Source organism: Oreochromis aureus, linkage group 23 (genome assembly GCF_013358895.1).
Source record: "Oreochromis aureus strain Israel breed Guangdong linkage group 23, ZZ_aureus, whole genome shotgun sequence".
NCBI lineage: Eukaryota > Metazoa > Chordata > Actinopteri > Cichliformes > Cichlidae > Oreochromis > Oreochromis aureus.
This window is the reverse complement of record NC_052963.1, coordinates 3,143,880-3,163,146: the sequence shown is the minus strand read 5'-3', so window position 1 is coordinate 3,163,146 and position 19,267 is coordinate 3,143,880. Positions and strand designations below refer to the sequence as shown.

The 19,267-nt window shown below is 40.4% G+C and overlaps 1 protein-coding gene across 1 annotated transcript in view; it reads left to right on the top strand.

Moving 5' to 3' along the window:
- The window catches only part of chrm4a (cholinergic receptor, muscarinic 4a), a 105,010-nt gene that overhangs the window by 24,968 nt on the left and 60,775 nt on the right, over positions 1–19,267 (top strand). Inside the window, exons 2-3 of the mRNA XM_039606380.1 lie at positions 16,216–16,814; positions 19,071–19,225. Of these exons, the coding sequence (XP_039462314.1) occupies positions 16,216–16,814; positions 19,071–19,225 (754 nt within the window). The remainder of the gene's footprint in view (positions 1–16,215; positions 16,815–19,070; positions 19,226–19,267) is intronic.

The following is a 19,267-nucleotide window of genomic DNA, read 5'->3' as shown; positions in this document are numbered from 1 at the left end:
TCACTCAAGTAAATGTACTTTAGTTCTGTACTTGAGTTTTACCACATCAGTAGAATGCTTTCAGTCAAGTGATGGAGAGTTGAATGTGATTGCAGAAATCCTTGTTGGTCCTTGTACTGGAGTATGAACTGATGATTCAGTCCAAAAACAGATTCTGGGAAACAAAAAGAAGTTAAGATAAGTACTTTATTCCTGTAGTTTCATGTTTGATTGATGTAAAAACAACAAAAAACAGTTTTTATGACTAAACAAATAAAAATTCCCAAGACTTGAAGAATTAAATTCAATGGGAACTTATTATATTTTTAAATTGATTTATACTATATTACTGTAGTGCAAAGCTCAATTAAATAGTTCTTTTTATGGCATTAAGTTTAATGAATAATTCATTGGTTTGTCCATAATAATCCGATCCATTTAGATTTCTTAAAGCTTTCTTGTTGTCAGGAACAGTAGGGGAGGCAGAGTAAGACCCAAATGCAGGACTCGGAAACAAAGGATAAACAAAAAAGTAGCTCTATTGTTACACTAAAGAAAATAAAATACATAATACAAATAACTCTGACGAAGCAAAAGCTAGAAATGCACAAAAGCTCCCAAGAAACACATGGGACATACAGCAAGTGGGAGAACGCAGCAAAAAGCAGGGAAAATTTGAGACAATTATTGTCTTGATGCATGCTCAGGCATCCAGGTAAGTAAATCCCAAAATGTTGTTTCTGTTCATCTGGATGTAGCATTTTCAGTGGGAGAAAAGTTTCTTTCACCATCTTACAACATTGTGATTGCAGTCATTCCCCAACTCTGTGAATGGCACTGATCAATGGCTATTGATCAGCAGTGATGGGAATAAGTAACAAGTAATCTAACTAATTACTATTTCTATTGTTACAACGCCATTACCGTTACTAACAAGAAAATGCGGTGCGGTCGCGTTACTATTTTTCAACAAACAGACGGTTGAAGCTGTCTTCAGCTTCCCGCACCTTATATCAGTTGCACGGAAGCAGCTGTAAGTAATCTGGGTGCTACAGCTTCACGCACGCGCTCCCGCGGGCGGCATCACTTTCTGGCAGACCATCACTTTCGGGCACAACACCTGTAGCTAGGGGGCAGGGCTCTAGAGTCACAAATGCGAACAAATTTTTCAATGGTGCGACTAAAAAAAATCTTAGCTCGCACCGGTGCGACCAACTGTTTGAGTAACAAAAAAGAAATCTCTGCAACTCTGAAAGTCTCCGTGTGGTCAACAACAGACACATTATGCCCCTATGGTGGTCTAAACTAATCAGAGACAGTCAGGGGTGGGGCCTCTCTGATTGGCCGTGGTCCAGTTGAAAGTGCAGGTGGCCAGACGAGGTGAGTAGCTTGAATAAAGCGATATCGATTCATTAAATCCTGAATCGACTTTTAAATTCAGGATTTAATGAAATCCTAACCCTAACCCTATTTTGCCAGAAACGCCAGAATCTCAGGTTAAAGCTCACAAAACTATTTCAACAACCACCAAACAGTAAATGAGAGCAGGCACACGGATTCCACACAAAGACGTAAACACAGAGCGGACCCGACACATCAGAATCACCTTTGTCTTTCTCAGCTTTCTCACCCGACGGCCCGTAGACGGACACGCCGTCGGAGCTGAAAGCCGACAGCTCGCTGATTCTGAGCTGCAGGTTTTGTCTCTCTCCAACCAAAATTCACTGAACCAGCAGCAAAAAAAAAAAAAAAAAAAAAGCAGCAAACTATGCTTCACATTTGATAAATGTTGTCATGAATTCCCTCTAACTTTTGCTGTTTTGCTTCCACCATGTTAAAAATCACACTTTATGCACAGCTCTCTCTCTCTCTCTCTCTCTGTACTTCAAGAACAGGTTCCCGTCTCAAATCTGTTTTCTGCATCATTCATTCGCTTATTACCCACCAGTCTACCGTTGTTTGCAGCGCTGTCGGCCGCTGTCTTTTTTCTTAAATGACCTCGGACAAGAAAGCCCAATTTCTGCTGTTCAATACTGAAGAAATTTAAACTTTTTAAAATTATGCAAAATTGCAGAATATTTTTAAGGTTATCTGCTATAAAACGCCAGACCAGGAAAATCTCCTTCATGTTTTTCTGTGTTTTATTCTCAGTTACTTTGATACAAAGGCATCTGCTGTGATGTTCACAATTCTGATGAAGTCCCACAAGTGTCAGTACTGACAAATGATCAGAATTATAATATTTCTGACTGTCTGAGGCTAAATTGAATTGAATCGAATCAGGACCTTGTGAATCGGGATCGAATGGATTATAGAAATTAGTGATGATGCCCAGCCCTAGTGAGCAGCCTAGGCCCGACAGCAGTGGATGTAGCTGTGGGTAATAAGAAAAGATGATAAGAACTGGTGATAACTTTTTTGTTAAGTTAAGGCCTGATCTGTCTGAAATTCATAGCCAGTGCTCTGACAAGGAGCCATCAATCTTTCAGTGCTGAAAAAACAGCAGTGTATCCAGAAAACACATTATATGCTGCAATAAATGCACTGCCCAAGTGTCCCCTCTCCCCACTGCCTTTCAGCAGCAGGCAGCAGCAAACAGGTCGTCAGAGGAGCCGATGTGGTGATTAAGTTTAACATTGTCTACAGTATTGCCAAAGAGTGTCAACGCACTTTAAGCACAAGCACAAGATTGTTAATTAATCATTTACAAATGAATATTGTCTGTATGAACTGCAATTTCACCCCCAAAAAAGTGCACATGTAAAACTGCGGTGTTAAGCGATGCGGTAGAAAAATTTGGGTGCGCCTAACTTTTATGCTGGTGTGGCTAAGAAAAAAAGTTAGGCGCACCAGTGCAACCGTGGCAAAAAGTTAGTCTAGAGCCCGGGGGGGGCAAAACAATCGCCTGAGTGCTGCTGTTTGACTGAGGAAGAATAAAGTAGTCGTGGTAAGCCAATCACATGACCACTTTAAGATGACAAAGCAACAAGGTGATATATACCAATTTTTAAATTGTGTTGATAGGCCACGTAAAACCAGAGTCATGATAAACAAGATATATGCGGCGTTTTTTTTTCTGATTAGTTTCATCACGGTTACTGTCTAAGGACAGCGCTAGCAAGCACTCTCTGCTTATGAGCAAAAAAGCAAGAAACAAAACAAAACAAAAAACAGCCCGTTCGTGTTGGTGGAAAAATGCACCATGTCGACCAATCAAAAATGATATGGCAACATGACATTTGGTTGTTTAGGAAGAGGGGGAAGTTTTAGGAGTGACGGCGAGAGAGAGAGAGGGAGAGAGAGAGAGAGAGAAACAGCAGAAAAAGAGAACGAGCTTTGAGATGTGAGAGATTTGTGACGTTTAGTATGTTTGGAGTGTGTAGTTAATGTGTTGTCTTGTGTAGTTAGTGTGTAGTGTTGTGGATAGTTTTGTGTTGTGTGTCAGAACAATGAGGCGACTGCTGTCTCCAGGTAGAAACAGGAGGAGTGACACACCTGCTGCTGTCAGACCTGCAGGTATCAGGCTGTGATGTTCTCCTTTATTGTGGACAGAAATTTTTGGAGTGGCACAAATAATTTGTGTGGCATCTTATTGAATGCAGAACACCTGATTGTTATGTAAATAGTTTGAAATGGTTATTTAAAAAAGGGTAAAAGGTAAATGGCTGCAAATAACTTTGTTGTTGCAAAACTTGTGCATATGATTTTAAAATTGACAATTAATATTTGCATTTAAAGTTATGAAATATGATTCAATAAACATGTTTGTAGTTGTTACAGTAAAAAATATAACTTTTTCTAATCGAATTTCATGGCAAATAAACAGTTTTTAAAGGTAAAATGTGGAGGGAAAATCAAAAGTAGTTAAAAATGGCCAATTGTACCCTGGACCCCAGAGGGTTAAACATTTTTTTTTAAAGTAACGCAATAGTTACTTTTCAAGTAATTAATTACTTTTAGAATTTTGTAACTCAGTTACTAACTCAATTACTTTTTTGAAGAAGTAACTAGTAACTATAATTAATTACTTTTTCAAAGTAACTTGCCCAACACTGTTGATTAGTGGTCATTGATCAATGATAAAGTCTTAGAACAGAATCAACTTTTTGGTGTGAGACAATAATTGAGTTAAGTTTGGAGATTGGAAACACCAGAACACAGCTGAACCGAATCTGACTAACATGGCAAGAGGAAGCAAGAGGAAGCAAAACTGAACACAAGACTCATGGGATGGGGGACCATCACAATAAAATGGGATGTAACAGAGGTCAGGACTAAGATGCATGAACTTGGCAGAACAAAGCAAGGACCCGATGCTGAGAACAAAACACAATGAAAAAGAACTAATATAATCACACAAGAAACCATAAACTATAAATACAGATAACATAACTCAGAGGCACTATGAAACACTAAGCTCAAGACTAAACGATTTGAAACTATAACTTAAATAACTTCATATATCCAAATGAAAGGCTCATGAGTCCATAACAAAAAAACTCAAAACCATGAGTCAAAGACCCAGAAACTATCACACCTCTGTAGCATTTAAACTGGATTGGTTTTACATACGTTTCCCCCAGCCTCCACACACTAGGTCATATATGGATGGAACTACTGTTGAGAAATATAGCATGTATAATGATTTTTTTTATTTGAAATGTCTTTTAAAAGCAAAAGACACACTCTGGGAGAGGGGCAGAGTTTAGCAGTTATTAAAGATGACACACAAATCTTTCTTTATTGTCCCTGTCAGTACTCTCGTTGCAGCATTTGGATCAACTGAAGGCTTTTAAAGGAAATTTGAGAGCATCCTGATAACAATGAATTAGAGTACTCCAAGAAGTAATAAATGCATTAGTTCAGTGTCACTCTGAGACACAATGTTTCTAAGTTTACCAATATTACACAAGTGAAAAAAGGCTGTCCTACATGTTTGTTTAATTAGCACTTTGGAGAATATATCTGCTTTAAACGCACATGTTTGTGAATTATACCAGGGAGTCAACCATCTGTGATTTGCCACAGTACAGCCATAGCATCTACCTTTGTTTGTAGTGAGTATGCACTCACATTTAAGTAGCTGCTTGGCATTGTTTTGGCACATGATAACAGTAGAGGAATTATTTCCTTAAACTTGCAGCCCTTTCAGAAAGACATCTACTGTAATGACATCAATTATCCAGTTCTGTGTAGTCTAAATGTTTTTAAGAAATGATTAGACAAAAGAAGGTTTTTGTGAAATACTGTTAAATGCTCAGTGTCTTATGCCACATGTCAAAACAAGACCTAGTGTATGATTAATCCAAGCAGTCGCCTCTTTTCCATTTTAACAAAAGCCAGTTGAGTTTTCAGCATTTCAGTCGTTATTCTAGATGAATGTTAAAATCAAATTCAAATTCAAATTTTATTTGTCACACACACAGCCATACACAGTGTGACATGAGGTGAAATGCTTATTGCTGTGCAATGCCCGGCCATTAAATGACAGTAAGAATTGACAGTAAGATTTACAGATCTACAGATTTACAGATTACTACAAAAATGTACAGGTTTTAACTTAGAAATTTACAGTAAAGAATGTGCAAATAATAGTTTACGTAAGAAATTATTATTTTTTTTAAAAATTATAAATTATAAGAAGTGTGCAAAAAGAAAACCCAGAGTGCGTGTGGTGATGTGATGTGTGTGAAAGAGTCCAGTCCTACAGTGATGTGATGTGTGTGGGAGAGTTCAGTCCTACACCAGGTTCAGGGCCCGAATAGCCAGGGGGAATAAGCTCCTCCTCATTCTCTCTGTTTTGGCCTTAAGGGAGTGCACACGCTTCCCAGACCTCAACAGTGAGAAGGGTCCATTGTTGGGATTGTGGTCAGCAAACTTGACAATGGAGGTGGTGTCCGATGTGGCTACACAGTCATAAGTGTACAGTGAGTACAGCAGGGGGCTTAAAACACAGCCCTGAAGCACTCCAGTGCTGAGTGAGATGGAGGGGGAGCCTTGTTTTCCCACTCTCACTGATTGGAGTCTGTCTGTGAGGAAGTTGAGGATCCACTGACACAGTGATGAGCTGAGTCCTAAATCCTTTAACTTGGTGAAAAGCTTAGAGGGAATTATTGTGTTGAATACTGAACTGTCGTCCATGAACAGCATCCTAACATAATTCCCTCTTCCAGTGTCCAGGTGACTCAGGGATGTGTGAAGCAGGTGAGCTATGGCATCGTCTGTGGAACGATTAGTCCGGTATGCAAACTGAAGTGGGTCGATGGTGGCAGGAAGTGAAGAAGTGATGTGATCTCTTCTCAGTCTTTCAAAACACTTCATCATAATTGAGGTCAATGCTACTGGGCGGTAATCATTGTGGCAAGTGGGCTGTTGTTTCTTCGGGACAGGGACAATGATGGAGTCTTTGAAACACGTGGGAACCACTGCTTGGGCCAGGGAGAGGTTGAAGATCTCCGTGAACACCGGTGCTAGCTGGTCAGAGCAGGCTCTCGGGACCCCACCAGGAATTGCATCTGGTCCTGCTGCCTTCCTGGTGTTCACCCTCCTGAAAGTTTTCCTCATGGCATGCTCTGTGAGGATGAAGGCAGTGTCTTCGCTGGTGCACTCCGTGTGCGTGGATCTGTTTGTTGTTTTAATTGCTCCAGCATCAAAGCTAGCATAAAACGTGTTAAGCTCAACAGCCACTGAAGCGTCGGCATTCATCACTGAAGAAGCTGGTTGTTTGTAGTCCGTTATTGTCCACAGTCCCTTCCACAGGCTCCTAGAGTCGCACTGTTGTAGCTGTGACTCTAGTTTTTCCCCGTAGCTCCGCTTTGCCTTTCTGACCGCGCTGCGCACGTTGTAAGACGCAGCCTTGTATTGGTCCATATTACCGGAGACAAGCTCTTCATTGTAGGCAGTGGTGCGCGATCTCAGAGTGTCGCGGATGTTTTTATCCACCCACAGCTTCTGGTTGGGAAACGTTCGGATGACAACAAAGATAGCGCCGGCTCCCGTGCTGGATGCTCTGACCCAACTTTTCCTAACTTTTTTTGCTGATTTTCATTACTTTCTGCTCTGTCTGCCTTAATCTTGCATGGGCATCATGGAAAACACACAAATTTGCAACAGTAGAGACACTCTGGTTTCTATTGGTTTAAAATATTCACACATTTCATCCTGTTTAACTCCGGACCCAACCGGATGAAGGGAGATCCTGAGAGAGAACAAAGGATGCGACCCTAAGTGACAGCGTCGAGGGAAACGAGCCGGCATCAGGAAAAGGCTACGGGCTCGCGCACACCGTGTGCCCATGCCCAGTATCCTGCTAGCCAATGTTCAATCCATCAAGAAAAAGCTTGATGACCTCAGAGCCATAATTAGGTTCTAGAGAGACATTCGGGATTGCAACCTCCTCTGCCTCACCGAGACTTGGCTGAACCCAGCAATACCGGACCACGCCGTGCTGCCGGCAGGGTTCTTTTCAATTTACCGCATGGACAGGACAACGGAGTTGGGCAAAAAAAGAGGTGGTGGAGTGTGTTTGATGGTGAACAACAGATAGTGTGACAGCGCGAACATCTCTCCACTCACACACTCTTGCCCACCCAATCTAGAACTTTTGATCATTAAATGTCACCCTTTCTATCTCCCTCCAGAATTCACTGCGGTCATTGCCTGCACTGTTTATACTCTGCCTCACGTGGACTCGGACACTGCCTTATGTGAGCTACATGAGGCTCTTACACAGCAACAAGTACTTCACCAGGACGCCGCACTCATTGTTATGGAAGATTTAACAGAGTAAATCTTAAACGGGCCTAGAAACCGGAAAGCTGAGAAATAAGAGATTAGAAAACAGGGAGCTAGACATTACCAGGGACACAAGAAACACAGACCATATAAAAGCACATGGGATATATGACAACAGACAAAGGAAAACAATACGAGGAAATGGGAAACAGGAAGCAAACACAACTAGGACTAATCTGACATAAGAAGATGGGTAGGAAGCAAAACTGAAAACACTGAACACAGACAGGACACAAGACTGTCAAAGTAAAACAGGAAACAAGAGACATTCACAAAGATGCAGACTTGACACTGAGACATGGAGGAAAGGAATACCAAGAGTCACCTTTGCTACTGAGGATAAATTCATCCAAGTCACCAGCCTCAGAAATCACACCTCAGATTAGAGTCTCTGTCTCAGATGTTGTTCCTGTTTACCCGTCTATATCTGGAAATCCCACAGGATCTTAGCTCGGTCATTATCAAGGGGCGCCTCCCATTTTGACCTCGGGACTTCCAGGCCCTACTCAGCACAGATGTTTCTGTGTACTATGCCGGCCAATTGGATATGGCATTCCATGTATGCCTGCCTGCATCTGGCAACCTGCTGTTATGTGCTGGATTGTCTCAGGGGCATCTTTACACAGCCTGCACCTGGGGTCTTGTCTGGTGTGATAGACCCCAGCCTCTATGAGTCTTGTACCTAGAGTTCCTGTGCTGTCATGATTAGCGCCTCTGTGCTGTGTTTTGGTCCAGCTTTGTCCAGCCACTGGTAGGATTTCTGCATGTCAGCCACTTCCTCTCTACTGGTGGTACATACTGTGCAGGAGCCTGTCCTTCCATGAAGGCTCCTCCTCTTGCTCTTCTTTCATGGGGTTCTTTCTTCATGCGGTCAGTTGTGGCCATCTTCCTGATGTACTCATGGATGTTCATTGTCTCATCCCAGACAGTGGTTCTGACACTCATTAGTCCCCGTCCTCCTTCCTTTCACTTAGCGTACAGTCTCAGGTTGCTGGACTTAAGGTGAAACCCTCCATGCATGGTAAGGAGCTTCCTTGTCTCAATGTCAGTGGCTTCTATCTCCTCCTTCAGTCAGCTTATTATCATCAGGGTGTCTGATCACCCGTAGGGTCCAGGTGTTGATAGCCCGGATCTTGTTCTTACCATTCAGCAGACTCCTCAGGATTTGCCTACCCTCTGCAGGTACTTGGTGGTTTCAGCTTTCCTAGTGGCCTCTTCATGGTTTCCATTTGCCTGTTGACCAGGTACTTGTAGTTGTCTTCGATGTCTGCAATGTTGCCTTCCAGTAATGTGATCCCCTCAGTTCTGACTACCCTCCCTGTCTTTGTTACCATCTGACTACACTTCTTCAGTATGAATGATGTTCAGATGTCGTTGCTGTATATCCTTGTGATGTGGATCAGTGAACCAATGTCTCGTTCACTCCTGGCATACACCTTGATGTCATCCTTGCAGAGGTGGTTAAAGGTTGCTCCATTCCATAGTCGGTATCTGTAGCCAGTCTTGTCAGTGATTTCACTGAGGGGGTTCAGGCCTATGCAGAAAACCAGTGGGGACAGAGCATCTCCTTGGTAAATCCCTCACTTGATGGGCTATTGGCTTGAAGTCAGAACACTCCTACAAAGCAGTCTCATTACTCAACAGCCATAGCAGCCATATTAAAATGAGCTTATTTGTACAAATATTTTAAACCATTATGTATTTTCATTTCAAATTTTAAGGGAACATAAAAATCTACATGTACAGAACATTCAGTCAAGTCTGATAAAAATAGGCTAGGTTTTGTGACTTTGTACACAAATGATCATATTTCTATTACCAACTTTCTGTCTAAAATTCATTTTCACTTACTTATCTAATTCTGTGTTAAGGGTAGAGGCTGTTCCAGCTGTCATAGGATGAGAGTTGGGGTATACCCTGCATAGGGGTAACCTCAAAGAAAATCCAAATCAAAAAAGGCATTCCTTAGAAGCGGTGATGATTGTGCGTTACAAAGGTCTTGAAGACTGTTGCAAATATATAACTGGTAGGCTTGTGATGACCCATATGTCCCATGACCTTGATCAGGATCGCTTCATGAGATCTTGCTATAGCGGCATCAGTGCAGAAGGAATGGCTACAGAAGAGATCATAAGAATTTCCAGACAGTGAGAAAAAACTTGATGAAAGAGTGAGAAGAACGAAAATCTGGCAGTGACGTGCCCAGACTTTGTGATGAACAAAGGATCCGTAGGTGAAGTGTGCTGGAATTGTTGAAGATGAAGATAATGGACGGAGCCTTGTAAGTACATAAGGGCCAGTTTATCTTAAAAATAGAATATGGAAATGGGGCTGCCTGGCTGGTTAGTTTGACCTTCTTTGTGAGGTGAGGCAGCGATGACTTCTGGTTAGATTTTGTAAATGAACAAAGGTGATGGGAGACAGTTTTATCTTATCTTATCTTTATCTATTTTAAATGGAGCACAAAATATATACAGGCCCATTGGAGGAAAACCATCTTCCACCCTGATAAAACCAGCAGAAGGTGCAGCATTAGGACTGAATCTATCAGCTCTTGACAGCTGATCATCATGGAAGGTGATGCCATTCAAGTTGGTGAGAAGATTTTCAGTTTATTTCAATTAAATTTTATTTATATTGTGCCAAATCCAAACAACAGCTACCTCAAGGAGATGTTGTCAAAGCCAGATTTTTACTGGGGAGAGCTATCTAGAATGAGTGAGAAATTAAAGAATAGCCCTGAGGAATTATGCGCAGGGCACTGTTCAGGTGTCCAAAAAGGGAGAGCAGCTATTGTTTGGTGCAAAAAGGCAGAGTAAATTTTGGAGGAGGAGATTTACACAAATGAGTTTCCCCATGGGCCCTGAAGCCTGAAGCGGGATAGGTAGTTATTGAGGGCTAGTTCGATTGTGTGATCAATTTGGCGGGGATGGTCACATCTACAGAAAGAACAGAACTGAAAGTAGCAACATCTAAAGTCATTGAATTCAATTCAGGCACCCTAACTAGAGATAGTGTGGGCTCAGTAGTTTTGGGTTTTGGAAGAGCAGCTGGAGCTGTGAGAGTGGATGTGTAGTTTTTGGATTGTGAAGTATCCTGGGCTGGGGTGAATATTAGTTGAAGAATTCTGTAAAGAAGGGACTGAAGAGAAAGAAATTAGCCTTCCGGTGCTGGGAATGTCTGTTGATGTATTTTGTAAAGAAGGAATAGAGGAGAGAGATAGAGGGTTGCCAGTTTGCACAAGAGCGATTTAAATGGTGTTGCTTTTCCACCAGGGTATAACCTCTCCAACCACTATGCAGCCTTGTCTTATGACAAGTTATAACATGTCAGTGGTGCCCCATCAGGACAAACAAGGACAAACAACGCAACAAGATGTTCTCAGCCAGTGAGAGTGTATCAGGAGTGATGTTCTGTCGCTCTGCTGCATCCTGGGCATGTTGGTCAGAGGCAGAAGTTTTGTTAGGTTTCATGTACAGCATGAAAGAGATCGGCTGAAAATAGGCTGTGGAGTTCTTCGCCAGATGGTCTGAGGGACAATGGTGAGCATATTAAAAGGGTAAGTAGGATTCTTCTAGGATAAGTTGTCGATAGGAGAACAAACAGTTTCAAGTGCAAGAGAACATCTACAGACAAAGAACTAGAAGGGGAACGTATGAGGTGTGGTCCTGCTCACGAAATTCATTTAAACTATCTCCAATAATTGAAGGTGTTGGGACACAGTTCAGGACCATTCTGGTCGTCTTTTACCCCTGTTTGTTTCATGTATACTAATAGCATTTGTGTGAGAAGCCTGCAAAAGTCGTTATATGTAGAACCACATGAAAGCACATGTACATGAAACATAGAGAAGATATTAAATGGTATACCAGCCATGGAAGTACTTGGATTCAGAAGGTCACCACACTGTAGGCATCATTGCCATTGAAAGATGCAACTTTTAATTTGCACGTTCAATTAAAATAAGAAAAGTTATTCATTTTATTTGACAGTGTTGTCCTTGCTTGAGTAAAAGAGAGATCAAAGCTTGTACTTTGTACGGCTTGCATATAGACTGTCCATAACAATTTTTAAAAGGTCAGCCTGAAACAATGTTATGCAGTGTTATGGAGTATATATTTAGATTTTCTGTCAAATACAGCAGCTGCTGTAGGCACATAAGGAATAAAACAGCTGAACAGCTGTACTTGTATAATTTAATATAAATTCCTTTAGATGAATATTTCAGTATTGATACAAAAAGAATTCTGATAGTTGCTACTAGTGGAATGCATATGTGTACGCCTGTGTTACAGAGTTGCAGCAGCTTCGTGTCTGGAGCCTTGTTGCAGGAATGCTGTTTATGTATATATGAGTGTGTGAGATGATAGTGATGAAATCAGTCGTAATACCTCTCTCATCAGCCTGTTGTGCACATTTCAAGATTTCAAGTTCTTTTGTGTGCATAGAATAGAATAGAAATATCCTTTATTGGTGAAATTCACATGTTCCAGCAGCAAAGAGACTGTACAGGGCAAACTTACAACATAAGTAAAAAAAGCAAGAAAGAATACTGTACAGTATTAAAAATACCATGCTCAGATTCAAAGAAATGTGCAGCTGAGTAGGATACTTTTTAAAAAAAAGATGTACAAAAAGTGTTGTCTATTTGTGCTTAAAAACAACAAAGACAGATTATTTAAAGAAAATTGAAAAACTGTGCAAATAACAGCAGGGATAGAATAGAATTTAATACAATAGAATACAATGCCTTTATTGTCACTATACACATGTACAATGAGAATAAGAGCAGACGTAAAAAGGGGGGGGGGGGGGGTGCACAGCTCTGCGGCACTATATGTACAAAAATCAAAAAGAAATAGGATTATATATTTACAATGTGGGATGTAAACAACCTTTTGTGTGTGTTGGGAACAGTGATGGTTATAAAGTCTAACAGCTGCTGGGAGGAAGGACCTGTGATAATGCCTCTTTGTGCATCTAGTTCAGCAGTCCGTCACTGAAGGAGCTCTCCAGTTCTGCAGCAGCTTCATGAGTCCCGTGGGAGACATTGTTCAAGAGGGATGTTATTTTTCTTTTTCAAATATATTTCTTCTGTCTTCTACCACCTGCACTGGGTTGAGGGGGCATCCTAGAGCAGAACTGGCCTTTCTGATGAGTTTATCCAACCACTTCCTCTCAGCTGTAGATAATCTGCTGTTCCAACAGACAATGCCATAGAAGATGGCTGACGCCACCACAGAGTCAAAAAAGGTCTTCAGGAGCACATCCCAACTCTCCAAAAGATGTAATGTGGTGGGTTCTCCGTGATGATCAGGAGATGGTTCAGCTGGCACCAGTTCACAATGTCCTGAATCTACCATCAGTACTCTGAGTCGTCCTCACCTGTGATAAAGCCAACTATAACAGGGTCATCAGAAAACTTTTGTAGATAGCAGCCCAGGTAGTTGATGGAGAAGTCTGCAGTGTAGAGGGTGAACAGGACCTGTGCGAGCACCGTTCCTGCAGGGCCCCAGTACAGCAGACCAGCCTGTCAGAGACACAGCTCACACATATCTTAACTTCTTAGATTTCCTCTCATCCCATCTCATTCTGTATTGTTAATTTGTTAGCTAACATACAATACAGCAATATAAATGTTAATATATTCTTTATTTTAAACAACAATGACAAATTGAACATGAATTCACCAAACAACAATCTGCTCTTAAAAATCCACACACATTATTTGACTGTAACGTTAGTCTGAACTATGTATTCCCTTTGTCAGCTTGCCTCAGAGACCTTCCCCCTCCCTTTCTGCAGGCATACATGGAAAGCTTAATGCAGGGATAGGAACAGCAGACTCCCTCACAGAACACAGTCTGCATCCGTGATAACAGAAAAAATTAAGTCAGAAACAGCATGATTAGCATGAAAGGAGGTTGGTTGGCAAAAACAGCCTACTGAGGGAACAGCATCTGTATGCAGGCTGAAACAGCTTAAATAGCATACCCTATATGAGATTTGCCAATAGGATTCACACTGGGAAGTCGTACTGAGATTATCTGATTTGTAAGAATTTCTAGATCAGCTTGACTCAATTTCTCGCCAGAATCAAATAAAACTATTGTAGTGTTCATAATTTTGCATAAATTCTTAATCCAGTGTAGTCAGCGTGTCTTGGTCAGTCTCCATGCAAAATTATCCTCGAGCAAGATACTGAACCCTAAGTTGCATCCAATCGGAGTGTGAATGTTAGATAGAAAGCACTTAGGCACAGAAGGAAAAATAGGTACTTGTGTAAAAGTGAGATGCTCGAGTAGAAAAGTGCTATATAAAAAAAGTCTATTTAACACGAAAGGCAACAACTTACTTTATAATTTCATTCTGACTTTAGGGGGGAAAGGACTGTACAGAAACTGCTCTACTAAGAGATATGAATCACATTTTAATAAGTGCAGATGCAAGTAATGTGTAGTAGTGTTGTTTTTAGTACTGTTTATTCTTTTTAGACTTGACTGCAGCATTTGATACAGCTGACCATGCCATCCTCATCAGTACATTCAGAATCAGGATCGGCCTGGGTGCAGTGGCTCTCAAATTGTTCTCAAACTACTTTAAAAAGCAAAAAATTATTTAATATGAAGGCAATATCAGCAGTGAGAATAAACATGTTGAGGGATTGGCTCAGGGTGGGGGTTTGCTGAACCAGTCCACATGTTTTTTGTAGTTTTGTGGAGAAAAACCGGGTCCCTGGGGGATTCCTATGGGTGGTGCTTCAGGAGTATAGGTTGTCAAGTAATTTTTAAGGACAGAACATCTAGGCGTAGCCAAGTGGTGGCTCTCAGCCGGAACAGGGTGGCGTGCCCACTCCGGGTCAGGTATAAGTTACTGCCCTAACTTGAGGTGTTCAAGAGTCTTGTTCACAAGGGAGACACAAGATTGATAGGTGGAACATCTCGATGTTCACCCAGATAAGCTGGAGAAAGTGGCAGGGGTGAGGGAGGTCTGGCCATCTCTCCTTAGACTGCTGCTGCCCCTGCAACCCGAACCCAGATAAATGATAAAAAAAATAAATAAAATTGTGGATGGATGGATCATTACCTACCAAACCCTTCATGAATAACTGTGTGTTTTATCTTCCTGGACAAAACTGGGCAATGCTTTCAGTGTTGTTTTCTTTCTGTGGGACACAATGTTTAATGTCTAAAGAGTAGACAAAAAAGTAATTGTAATTTCTAATTCTAATTCTAATTTAACTAATTTCAGGTATAAAGTGCCACTTAGCAAAACAAAATAGAATAGAATAGAATGTTTAATGACATTGAGGTTGCTCCGCACTAACTGTGCTGGAATAAAATATAAATAGTAGACAGGAATAAATAACAAACAGGAGAAATATATACAAAACAAGAGGAATATATACAAAAATAAAAGAAAGGCACATGATAAAAGGACACACATTAGAGAACAAGTTGCAAAGTGTGCGAAAGTAGTGCAAAGAAAAAAAGACTTGGACTGAATAGAGTCAGCGTGTGAGTGGCCTGAGTAATGGCGGTTACTCAGATCATGGCTCAAACTGGTGAGGTGGGTAGGCAGGGAAGGGGTGTGGGAGGTTAGTGTTTGTTAACAGTCCGAATGGCCCAGGGAAAGAAGCTGTTTGTGAGTCTGATTGATCTGAGGGCAGACAATGATTTTTTGGGCAGTGTTAATTACCCTCTGTGGAGCCTTCCTGTCTCAGTAGTGGCCCATGCGTACCAAACACCCTGGTAGCACGCTCTCCACCGAGGAGTGATAGAAGGACAGCAGCAGCCTCTGGTCCAGTGGTGCCGGTTGGGTGGGTTGGTGTGGAGTCATAGATGTACAGAGGGTGCTGAGAATGCAGCCCTGCGAGGATCTGGTGCTGATTGACAGTGGTGCCCATCCCTACAGTCAATGATGCGGCGAATGACTAGCCAGGGTTGAGAGAATGATGAACAGAGACATTCATGATAATCAACTGCTGCGCTTGTAAGAAAAAAACATACAAAAAATACACAAGATACAGATGTGTGCACATGTGTGTGGGTGTAGGTGTGTGTGACAGAACATACTGGATAATGAGATTGAGAAGCTAATAAGTTTACAACTAACAAGTTCTTTAAATTAAAATAGCTGGAAATGTTTTTATACCAGATTTTTTTCCAGATGGTAGCTGTCTACCCTGATTTTCCCAATGTCAGTCATCATCTTGTTTCTTTTTCCACTTTGACTCTAAATGTTCTTACTGTCCCTGTTTAGAAAGCAAAGTCTTCTTTCTCTATTTTGATCTGTCACAAACCCAGCTGCTGTAGTGGGTGTTAAAACACGTCTCCCAATCCCACATTTATAAAAATCAACTTTTGTTGTTATTACCTTACAGCGCACCAAGCACAGTGCATATTTCTCTCAATCGATCCTCTTGTTTTTCTCTTCTTTTAGGCTCATTGCTCAACCAAACGACTGACCTGTTCTCCAACACATCGTGCAACATATCCACCAATGATTCAACATCCTGTTCTGCTGTTGACAGTGGAGTGGGAACTGGAAGTCCATACAAAGCTTTGGAGATGTTTTTTATTGCTATGGTTACAGGATCGTTGAGCTTTGTGACTGTTACAGGAAATATTTTAGTCATGCTCTCCATCAAAGTAAACCGTCACCTACAAACTGTCAATAACTATTTCCTATTTTCATTAGCATGCGCTGACTTGATCATCGGTGTTTTCAGTATGAATTTGTATACAGTCTACATTATTGTTGGCTACTGGCCACTTGGGCCGGTGGTCTGTGACTTGTGGCTAGCTTTAGATTATGTTGTGTCAAACGCCTCTGTGATGAATCTGTTAATTATCAGCTTTGATCGCTATTTCTGTGTTACCAAACCCCTTACGTATCCAACAAGAAGGACAACTAAGATGGCAGGATTAATGATTGCAGCAGCTTGGATCCTGTCATTCATCTTATGGGCTCCTGCCATCTTGTTCTGGCAGTTCATCGTTGGACAGAGAACAGTGCCACCTGGAGAGTGTTATATTCAGGTATGAAAAAATCTATGTACAGAACTTGTGTCATGTGTAAAATCGTATTGATCAGATACAGCAGGGAATGAGGAAGTGCAATGTAAACAAATACACGGTCTACAAAATTACTGAGAAATCTACTTTGTTTTCCAATGAATAATTATAATTAACTTAACTTTATTATTATTGTTAGTAGTAGTAGTAGTAGTAGTAGTAGAAGTAGTAGTGTCCTGCTGTCCACTGTGTGCTGTTAGCCTACTCTTGATTCAGCTGCAAGGTGTTATGTGACTGCCAGAGATGTCAGTGATTTTTGCAGTCTTGATAGCTTTTCTAGTTTGTGGTGATAAAAAGGTCAAGATGCAAACTGATAAATTAGAACAATAACAACATTAACTCATTGAACAAACTGAAGGTGGCTAACAACCCACTAAAATACAGATCTATAGAGTATATATGAACAGCTGGTAACAAGTTCTTTGGTTTGAAAACCTGATCGGTATTGTTTAAAAAAAAAATTCTAAACAATACAAAAATTCTGCTGCCCAATCCAGAAAAGTTGGATCCCCTTTAGGAATTAGTAGCACCAGCTTTCAAGACTTGATCAACCTCCATTGCTGCAGAACAGCTTTAAATACATTTTGTGTTCCCTAAAAAAGGCCTTTTTGTATAATTCTGAAATGTACTTTATTTTTCAGCTCTGTGGGACCTTACCTTTTTTTTAACCTCTTGCAGTTCACAGTTATCTTTATACCATTTCAAGCTATTCATTGGACTCAAACTACTTGAAATGCAATAAATAACTGGAAACATTGGGGTGTTCTAAAACTTTTGACCAGTATTGTATATACTATTTGAATGTATCTTGGAATTTGCATTTGTTCAGAAATATCTCAAAAAGGCCTTCCCAACTTGTTTAAATGAACAGTTCTGTTTCTTAGATCTTCATGAAGTTTTTGGACTTTCTCTTTATTGGGAGTGTTATTTAGTCCAATGAGTGCTGTCAAAAAAGAGCAACTAGTAGTCGAAGACAATCATGATCACTAACGAGACGTCACTAGGCCTTAAACTTTTTAAGTTTAAAGGCAGAACCTTCAGCACCACTTCTTAAAATATTTAAGTATGTATATTTGCATGTATAGTTTTATCCTATTTGATATCTCTTTTGAGCCTCTCCTGACAGAGAAAATCATCTAACCTAAATTCAAACACTTCTTGTGTTTTTAAAGTCATTAAAGATATATGCTGTATGATATTCTACCCTGGAAAAAGAAAAGAAAAAGAAATCAATGATTCCTTTGAAAGCCCGATGACTTAATGAGAGTATAGAAATTTCCAACCACAACTTTACTGTCAGGTGAACACTGTTACTCAGAAGCTGCTTCACCAATACACTGTTCCTTCCTTGTCAACATTTTAAATTAGCTATTAAACGCATGTTGTCACATTGCAAAATGGGTTAAAAATGTCCTTGAAGACGATTAGATAAAAACAATGGAATGGCTAATGCAGGATTATGATGTGGACCCACGTTGCTGAGGACAATGGAACAAGAACAAACTACAGCAATTAGAGAAACTAGTAAGATCCTGGAAAGAAAAAGTCAGATCATTACGGTCAGTTTCCTATTTGTCTTTGGAAGCTGTAACCATCAGTAACTTCATTTGTAATGAATGAGTGCTCTTTCATTTTGATGACTGCAAGGTTTTGTAAAGGTTAATATTGAATGGTCTTTCATTATTCTGAATAAAATCCTTAGTTATTGTTAGTTTAAAATTTGAAGCCTCACTGATTTTCATCTATTTGTCATTAATAATGCAAACCACAAAAGGACTGCTCATGAAGATCTCTTTCAGTAATTGGGAATCAATGTAATAAAAGCTCAGATACCTAGAAGTAGTCAAGAGGGAGTAAAAATACCCCCAGCTGGCAGTGGTAGCTACCATAACTTATAATGATGTTGGTCTGGAGTTTATAAACAGCATTATCTGTTTTCAGTCTACCCCAGTCAACCTCAACTAGGATTCTTATTGTTACATTAATGTGGTGTTTCCCTCGGCTCTTAAATGTTTACCTGTGATTAACTTTAATGGAGTCCCTGAGAAATGCTATAAGTTGTCTAAAATTTAGTGAGTTTACAAATACAACAACAATCAAAGTTCCAGTATCATGATGTATATTGTATCTGTAAATGTAATAAAAATATTCACCATACTATAAAAAAGACTGAAAATACTTGTGTTATGTAACATTTTTTCCTTTCTTTCCTTCCTGCAGTTCCTTTCTAATCCTGCAGTGACATTTGGAACAGCAATAGCAGCATTTTATCTCCCTGTCATTATCATGACAGTGTTATACATCCATATCTCCCTGGCCTCAAGGAGCAGGGTTTCCAAACACAAACCAGAGAAGAAAGACAAGAAGGGAATGAAGTAAGACATCAAAGGAATCAAATTATTTCATTCATATATCTT